The 9,484-nt window shown below is 46.4% G+C and overlaps 1 protein-coding gene across 1 annotated transcript in view; it reads right to left on the minus strand.

The window, feature by feature from the left end:
* Positions 1 to 9,484, minus strand: part of SLC7A14 (solute carrier family 7, member 14) — a 59,219-nt gene that overhangs the window by 15,339 nt on the left and 34,396 nt on the right. The window contains exons 4-6 of the mRNA XM_008576153.1: positions 6,566 to 6,712; positions 3,958 to 4,166; positions 1,316 to 2,193 (exon numbers count right to left, since the gene is read on the minus strand). Of these exons, the coding sequence (XP_008574375.1) occupies positions 1,316 to 2,193; positions 3,958 to 4,166; positions 6,566 to 6,712 (1,234 nt within the window). The remainder of the gene's footprint in view (positions 1 to 1,315; positions 2,194 to 3,957; positions 4,167 to 6,565; positions 6,713 to 9,484) is intronic.

Consider the following 9,484-nt stretch of genomic DNA (forward strand, 5'->3'; position numbering starts at 1 on the left):
GGTTTCAGTGATGGGACACAATAATCAACTACATTGTATATTGACAAATTAAAAATAATAATAATAAAAAAAAGAAGTTTATTGAGCACATACCATAAGCACTCTGTTCCAGGCACAGAGGACACACGTCAAACACCCATATCCCTGGCCTCAAGGAGAGGATGGGCTACTAATCAGTAAGGAGTTTCTGCAGCCCTGCCCAGGCTAGCTGATTCAATCATATCTGCCTGGCTTCTCCTTTAGGCAGGGCTTACTTATTCTATTACTTTCCTATTCCTCAACACTCCTAAAGATCTTCCTTAGCTAAGTATTTGTTATCAGAGGTCCCAGGGTTACCATAAAAGTAGTGACTAAGGAACTTTAAAATTAGCCTTCACTTAAACATCCCTCTCAAGTTACCACTGGTGTCAATCTCCAGACATTTCATAGACACCAGTGATTGTCAGAGATGATAAACATGTAATGCACACACAGTACAAATTGATCACAAAGTAAAATTAGAAATCTTGCAAAAGGCACAGAACTTCTTGAAGTAAATGAAACTGACTATCGAGAATTACTTGAATTCAGACCCAAAGCTGTAGACAACTGAGGACCGAACAGTCATAGCAGTTTTTAACAGCAGAAGAGAGAAAATCAACAAGCATGATGGCATGATGAGGACTTCCCGAGAGAATGATTAGAATATGAAAGAATGAAGAAAGGATCTTGGGAAAAACTGAAAAACTCTAGAATGTTTTACAAAAGTCAATATGAAATGAGAGATGTTAAATGGCGCCATGATACAATTTTGTCAGAAAAATAATGCCCCCAAATCCACACTTAATTCATACTTTGTTCATTTTAAAAATGAGAGCATGATTGCTATTTTAATGTAATTTTGTCAAATGTAAGGTAAATAAAAGTTTTCATCATTGTTTTTGTTTCACAATTTTTAGTTTCTAAGACAGAATTCCAATTACCACCCCCCTCCTTTAATATGCTTTTTTTTGGGTCTCTTTTTAAATGTGGGTTCACTTTAAGTGGACCGTTTCTGGTACTAATTATCCTAACATACAAAGAACTCCCAGTAATTCAGTATTCAGTGAAGTGATGGATCGATCAGCATCATCCTTCCAGAACCAATGGCCAAGACCACAGCAGGCAGAAAGGAGAAAACTGGCCTTATTGACTGTAATGCAGAAAGCAAGGGTCCATAGAACCAGCCAGATATCACTGGAAAGGAGATGGCTAGTCCAGTTAGGAGGCAATTTTGGGATAAGCCTGTTCAAGACCTCAAAAGGGCGCTCTCAGGGCTGCAAGGGAAGTTGCTTACCCACAAAGCACCAGACCGCAAACCGGATCCATGTGATGGTGGACAGCTTTAGCATGAGATAGATGTTCACCAGCATGGCAAAGGCGGGCACAAAGGGGAGGCAAGGGGCCATATAGGGCAGCTTCTTGGGGTTCTCTGGCTGCTGCAGGATCACAAACACCAGGGCACTGATCAGCAGCAGCATCAGAACAACCAGAAGGATGGCCCACCAGCTCTGCTGTGAGATGTAGTCCGAACCAAAGATGATGAAGGAGCAGAAGATGAACATGAGGATGAAGAGCAGGAGCACGCAGATGGTCACCGTGCGCCCTGTCGCTGCCGTGGGCCGGTCCATTTTGCCCGGAAGGCCCAGCCGGATTCTCATGGTGTAATAACGGGGCCCGATTAGCTTCTTCAACTTGATGAGATAAATGTTTTCAGACTCATCGGCTTCTATGCCTGTGGTCATGTCCACGGTGCCGTAGTTGGGGTGGCTGACGTTGTAGGTTGACTTGTCTGATTTCCCGATGAGCATCTCATTGTCTCCCAGGGATGGTAAGTTCTTGGCCCCACAAGTGTTGGTGGCTGGGCTGGAGAACTCTTCCCCTTCACTCCCAGGAGAACAAGTCTCCTTCTCGCAGTCAGCCAGAACGCCCTCCTTCTTCTTGGTGTGCTCCTCGGACAAGAACTTGACAAAACCATCAATGTCACTCTCAGGCTGGTATCGAAGGAGCAAGACACACACAGAGACCAAGGTGTAGGCGAGGAGTGTGCCAATGGACATCATCTCTATCAGGTCTCTCAGGCTGACTAACAGTGAGAGGAGAGCTGCCAGGAACCCCGACACGATGCAGGCCACCACTGGTGTCTCTGTGTAGGAGCTTACGTGAGCCAGGAACCTGCAGGGGAGGTGCAAGCAGAGGGTTAAGGGTGAGCTGCATATGCTGGCTGATTCTAACGTAGGGGCTGGAGCTGTCAGTGGCTGCTGTGGTTGACCCCTCTGGGTCCTGCTCCTAGGATTCACTTTCGNACGTGAGCCAGGAACCTGCAGGGGAGGTGCAAGCAGAGGGTTAAGGGTGAGCTGCATATGCCGGCTGATTCTAACGTAGGGGCTGGAGCTGTCAGTGGCTGCTGTGGTTGACCCCTCTGGGTCCTGCTCCTAGGATTCACTTTCGCATTCACTGCTTTAAATCCAGCTGCTGTTCTTACCCCAGGATTTGGTTCCTGGAATATAACTTAAAGAGGATTCACTTTAACTTCTTGGTTTTGGGGCAAACTTCTTTATTAAAGTTCCTACTTCATTATGTGATGGGAAGGGTTGCTTGAATCTAGGAGGTCTGTCAGAGACCTAAGCTGTAGCCCAGGCTTTGCTGTGAAAAAGTAATGGTTGGAAGAAGCCATATGCCTGCTTGGGGGTCCTCTAGACCTGTGGATTAGCAGCATCAGTGTCAATTTGGAGCTTGTTTGAAATATATATTCTTAGGTTTCACCCAAGATCTACTACATCAGAATCTCTGGGGGTGCAGCCCAGCAAACTATGCTTTCAAAGCCCTCCAGAGGATTCTGATTTATGCTAAAGCTTGAAAAACACTGGCCCATAGTGAAAGTACAGGTATTTAGTTGGCAAAATAATTAAGAACCTGTGCTCATAGATACAAACTCAAGTCCAGCTAGTTAACAACTGAAGGGAAAACCAACCAGGGTGATTAAATGAGAAGAGCTTCTTTGGCAGTTCCTATAGGCTGTAAGTAGGCTCCAGGAACCCAAACATGGCAGTTCTGACCTGGTGATGGCTTCAGGGGATGTACAGAGGAAATGGAGCAGAAGATGACAGCCATGGCAGAGAAAAAGTCCCTGAGCTGGCTCCCTCTGCACCCTTGAGATCCCATTGGCCTCAACCAGTGGGCACTGGGAACCAAGATGGCACCTCACCCCCTTTGTACCATAAGCAGATAGTCTTCTTGGCCACACAGGGGGCTAAAACTGCCAATACACTGGTGTGGTTGAGTCTGGTTTTTGGAGTCAGATAGTTCTGGGTTCAAATCCTGGCCCACCACTCAGCAGCTGGGGGATTTGGGGCAAACTTTTTCCACCTCTGTGAGTCCTCATATACTCATCTGCAAATAGAGTTATTGTGAGGACTAAATGGGATACTGTATACAAGCAGCCAGGATACGCAAATGTTCAATAAATGGTAGCTATTGTTGCTACTATTATTAGGCTCTGTTCAGAGGGTCTTATCCTCTTTTTGTTCATTTTTTTTCAACTTTGGAGGGGCTGTGGAGAGAGGAACAGCTACCAGCCCTCAATGTCAGGGCAGGCCTAAGATGTCCCTGAGATGTCTCCTTCCTTCTGGAGGCCACCCAGTGCAGCAGTCTGGCACCTGCCCTCTTCAGAAAGGAGCACACAATATCAAACTGGACGGAGAAGGGCAGATGGGGAAACATCAGTTTGTGCTGGATTGAAAGACCCAGAGTGAAACTGAAGGGCTGTTTCAGGGCCTGAGCTCTTTTCTCTAAAATTCTTTCCCAGGACATATGACAAGTTCCACAATCTATGTGAAATGCATTCACATCAAGCTTACAGTCATGCTGACAGTGGGTGAAATTCTCCCTGGATAGGCACAGCAGAGCAGAATAAATTTCATGGAGCATAGCCCTTACCTGAAAAGGAGCCCATCACCAGCCATGGCATAAATGACCCTTGGCATTGGGAAGAGGGAGCCCAGCAAGCTGACTGTCAGTCCTGCAACAGATCCAATAGCCACCACAAATTTTGCAGCATAGAACCCATGGGCCACAAACATCTCCATGAGTGGGGATTCCGTGTCAATGGCATAATATGGCACCATCAGAGTTAAGATCATGCTCACCTGTTAAAACAAGAGAAGACATGGCTGGAGGTAGAGAGGATGGACAGCATGGATGGTGTCCCAGGGACGGCAAAGAGCCATGGAGGCAGAGGATCACGTGGGGGATTTGGATCTACCACTACCTGTTCTATAGTAAAAAGACTTTTCTCCCCACATGTGAATGAAGTGGGCTAGATCAGATAATCTCTAATGTTTCTCTGTGGACCTTTCAAATCTGAGGAATAAGTCTGCAGGTATTTCAGTCCCTTGAAAGCAGAGCTATATAACAGTTCAACGGAGGGCAGCTATTACCAGATGGAAGGAGTCACAGCAGTGGCCCTGTAGCTGGGGCCTGGCAGTGACCATGCGCACCCTGCCCACATAGACAAGCCTCCCATTCCTTTATACTTTTAGGGTCCTATAGGGTTTTTATCTGTATTCCCCCTCACTCCAAACACCAGAGATCAAAACCCCAGAGATAAGTGCTTAAGAGGTCCACAGTCAATTAACTGATGGGACCCAAGTGAGGACTCCTATTTCCATCTCCTCCTTCTAACTTAGTCCTGGGAGCCAGGCTGACCAACAAGCAAATGATGGCACCAGGATGGAATCCAGTCTGGAGCTGTAAGACACAGTGGCTTTGCTTAACCAGGAATTACTTGGCTGATGCACCAGGATCTGTCTCCTCTTACACGTCACAGATCTGCCATAACATCCCTTCCTTCAGAATTGGCCCCAGGCAATGGATCCACCAGTCATATGGCCAGATATGTGACTTGCCCAGGCCTGCGAAGGCTGATCCTGTCATCAAGAATGGAGTTCAAAGCCTGAAAGGGAGAGGGTGGTCATATGCAGACCACTTCTTTGCCTGTTTCTCAGGAACCAAGATCCTCCAGTGAAGCCACTGCTGCTGGGGAGGATGGCAGGATGTACCACCACAGCCCAGCAATGTGGCTCGTCCCACAGTGGTGGAGTGGCCACCTGCTGACCAGTACAAGACAAGAACCCCCGAGGCATGGTCAGGCCCAAGCAGTCTAGAAGAAAATGCTGCTCAGCAACATGGCCACTTGCAACATCCCCTTTGGGGATGGGTGGGGTTGGCTGGGAGGCAGTGGGATTGATCCCTACAGCAGCTCATGCTGAATCTTCTGGCCACTGGCCATGTTAGATCAAGACAGATGCAAAGGCTGTGGCTGCACAGAAGTCCTGTGTCGTCTATAAAGCGCTATTCTAAGGAAGGAGCTGTGATTACTGACTTTACTGCCCGTGCTGCAAGGGGGAGGGACGACAGAGGAGGAGGAGGGGAAATGCAGAGCAGAGTGTCTCTGCAGCTCCCTGAACTCCCCACCTCTCCCTCCACGCTCTGCCCACAGGAATAATCTGGGTACAGACAGGATGAAGCCACTGCATGTGTGTGCACAGGGGGAGGTGACAAGTGACCCACGCATAAAATGTCTGGGTGGGCAATTGGATCTCTGTAAACCACACCCAAGGCTGCTCTTGAGTTTTCATTAGGCATCTACGATCCTATTTTGCAGTGTGCCTTAATGATCAATGGGTCTCGCTTCCTTAGGTGGTTGCTAAAGACGTTTTTTTGGAAAAGAGGAATGGCAGGGCTGACAGGCTGCACCCCCAGCTGCTGGCTCTTTTCTAATTGTGGTGGCCAAGTGAGTGGGCCCCTCAGGACCCAGAGTGTTTGTGCAACCACACACCTGCTGGCCTGACAGCTGGGGTTATACATTGCCAGGGCCGAGGGGGTGTTGGATGTACTGCACTGTTTCTGTGATAGAAATTCTTGGAGGGGAGCTGAGAGAAGAAACCTCAAAGAATGAGAAATGTCCCAGGGCGTCCTGAGGAGCCGGGGCTGAAGGCTTTGTTCTCAGGACTCCCCGAGCAGGGAGACCCACAGGAGCAGTTTGAGCTGGTGTGAAAATGGGAGCAACCGCTGAAAGAAACTGCACTTTCCTCCCCAGAGTTGAGGGGAAGCGTCTCTAGAGGACAAAATTCTCTTTCTCGCGGGAGCTGGTCTCTTGGCTGCTGGAAAGCTCCGGGAAGGCAGAGGGCATCAAGGCCATGCACGGAGGGTGCCAGGCCACGCTCACACCCCCACTATCCCTGCACATGGAGCCTGGGTGGCATTGGACACCAAGAGCCTGTGGCAGGGAGGGCGATGCTGCAGACCCGGAGACCAAGGCCCAAGGGAGGGCCTGGGACTTCTGCTCTCCAGTCTGCGTCCTCACTATCTTCTTGTGGTAGGGGTGGGACTAGAGGGGACACGAGATGCAGGCCTACACATAACACCAAGAAGGCACAGGGCAAGGACGACTTCCTGATGGAGAAGGGAGCACAGACCCAGAGACACATTTGAAGGCTGAATGTGAAAGGCCACAAGAAGGTTCCCATCAGCATTTGGTACTTACGGACACATAGGCTGTCAGGCAGATGACCAGGGAGGCGGTGATAGCATAAGGGATGGATGTGTTGGGATTCTTGGCCTCCTCTCCGGTGGTGGCGATGATGTCAAAGCCAATGAAAGCATAGAAACATGTGGCTGCTCCTTGCAGTACCTGTATGGACGATGACATTTGTCAGACTCAGAAGGTCAGGGCAGCACCAGGGCCTTAAATGTGGTACCCTCAGTTGCCCAATGTCCCGTGGACATTACTGAGTGGCAGAGGGGCAAAACTAGTGCTAAACACCCAAGTTCTGATCTCTACTTTCTAGCTGTGTGACCCTGGATGATTCCCTCATGTGTAAATTGCAGATAGGAAGAATTATGTCCAAATAAAAATTGGGTCATTCAACCTACTCAAATCTGTTTTGGAAATATGTGTGGGTATAAATCAATCAATATATTGGCTCTGTCTGTGTCTTAGGGAACTCATAACCTTTCTGTGGTTTGCTTTCATCCAAGGGTTCTCAAGTGCACCACGGGCTGTGTAATTACCGCTAGGGGATGTTTGGAAATATGGGGATGTAACTATTTGACTGTCACAGAGACATGGAGTGGATGCTTCTGGCGTTTAGTATAGGAGACTCAGATACTTCTGCACAAAGAATTATCTTGCACAAAGAATTGTCTAGCCCAAATTACCATTATTGCCCCTAATAGATCATCTCTACAGTAATTTCCAGGTCTGAAACGGTATAGAAGATTTTCAGCTCATCAGATCTTCTTCTGTCTTCAGTGGGAAGTCAGGGCAGGAACAGAGTTTGCTTGAGCTTCTGCTCCTTTTAGGGGCTTAAATGACCTAGTTGGGCAGGAGGCAGGGAGTCAGAGTAAAGCTGGGGAGGTGTATCCAGTAACATCTTCTGGATATGTGTCTGCCAGGAGCCCATGTGGCTCCTAGGTGCTTGGGACTTTTTTTAAGTCAAGATGTCAGTGAATAACTTGCACTGAGAGCATGTTACTTTCTTCTGAATAGTCTATTGGCGTTTAAATGAAGTTTTGCCACCTTGATACTCTCATTATTAGCTGAAAGTAAAAAATGTGCCTCTTTGGATGTTTGGGGATATCCTTCAGAGGAAATGAGAGATTTTGGGGGTACTTTTGTGTATGGGTTGAGGGGTCAAAGGGCAACGTCTAGCCAGGGGCCCAGAGGTAAGGACTATTGTTAGACTGGACTGTTTTCTTCCTTTTATCCACATTCAGTTTATAACTGATGAAATTCAAAACATGTGTCAAGCAGATACTTGTCCAAATGTTCACTCTCACCTTGCCTATAGGCTTCTCAATAAGGAAAAGACAAAATACTAAATATTAGAACCTAGAAGTTACATCACAAGACTGAAAATCTTCTCAAACCTTCATCAGCAACCTTTCTCATCTGTACAATGAGTTGGTCTCTTCGATAGTCTCTCCCGACTAGGATTCTGATGTTTCAGTCTCCTACTGGAGGGGTTCTTATCTTGGGTCCATAACATTCAGGGGGTCTGTGATTTTTTGTTGGGAAAGAATTACATCTTTATTTTCACTAATCCCTAACTGAATGTTAGCATTTCTTTCAGTTAATGAATGTAGGTGACAAACTAACAGTACCTGTGACTTTGTCACCAATAGTACTCAGATATTTTCACATCATATGAGAGCTGTTGCAGAGATCTTGAAATACTGATTATACTATTTGCTACTTCCAAGTTATGGCAGTTGATAGACATAGATATTAATATTTAAAGCAGTAATAAAAAAGCACATTGTTATTATATCACGATTTAAAATATTTATTACTATATTTCAATATAATTGATTTCTTTTGAATTTCACTGTACTCTTGGTTATTCACTGAAAAACATTCTCATAAAGGGTCCATGGGAGTCATCAGACTGCCAAGGGGTCCATGGCACAAGAAAATGTAAAAACTCCTGGTCTATTCCGATAAGTCAGGTAGAAAGAACTTCTTGAACGTGAGCAGTTCCATCTCCACAGGGCTACTTTCTGGGAGAGAAGAGAACTCCTAATTTCCCTCCAGCAAAGTCCTTCACCTCAGGATATGGAAAGTGTCTTTGGCCCCCAGACAAGGAGAGAAAACAGATCTTACTTCATCACACATGGAGGTTTACAGGCTTGGAAATGTGCTTGTTTTCACTTGTCTAGAAAAGATTACTGGTCTTCAAGGATGAATGAATGCTGGGATTGCAGGCTCACTAAGCTGTCCTGATCAAGGAAAGCCTTCCTTTAAGCCATTTTCCAGAAAACAGGTCCTGCTTTCTTTCCTTCTAACATCTTTCTTTCCTTCCACACACACAGACACACACACAAACATCCTCTTGCAAATCATACAGTGATGTGACGACCAGGTGGATTTGAGGCAAAGGTACTTCGGAAAAAGATGAGATGTCTATGAAGGATGCCATGAAATGAATAATTGGGGACCTGGGGATGTCTAACTTGAAGAGTGGAAAACTCAGTGGAAGACAAAGGACACCTTCAAATATCTGAAGTATCAGCAGTGTAGCGGCTGGAGTATAGGTACACTGTAGGCTCCAGAGGGAGTCCTAGAGCCATGCACGTGGGCAGGATTGGGTTTGGTTAGCAGTGTAGACTTTGTAGACGGTCAGACCTATTTTGGTTCTGCCACATATTGGCTTGGTGACCTAGAACAATTTTCTAACTTCTTGGAGCCTAAGTTTATTTATCACTTAAATGGAGGTAATACAAGAACTTAGGTCATAAGGTTGTTACAAAATTAAATGAGATAATACAGGAAACTGCACTCCTAGAATACAGAATACAGTGCTCAATAAATATGAGCTCTTACCACCAAAATTATTACTATTGTAAGTTTTTTTTAGAGCAGTAGAAACCCAAGGGCGCAAACAAACTTTTCCTCTTCTCCTTC

This window comes from Galeopterus variegatus, unplaced genomic scaffold (genome assembly GCF_000696425.1).
Source record: "Galeopterus variegatus unplaced genomic scaffold, G_variegatus-3.0.2 Scaffold1299, whole genome shotgun sequence".
Lineage (NCBI taxonomy): Eukaryota > Metazoa > Chordata > Mammalia > Dermoptera > Cynocephalidae > Galeopterus > Galeopterus variegatus.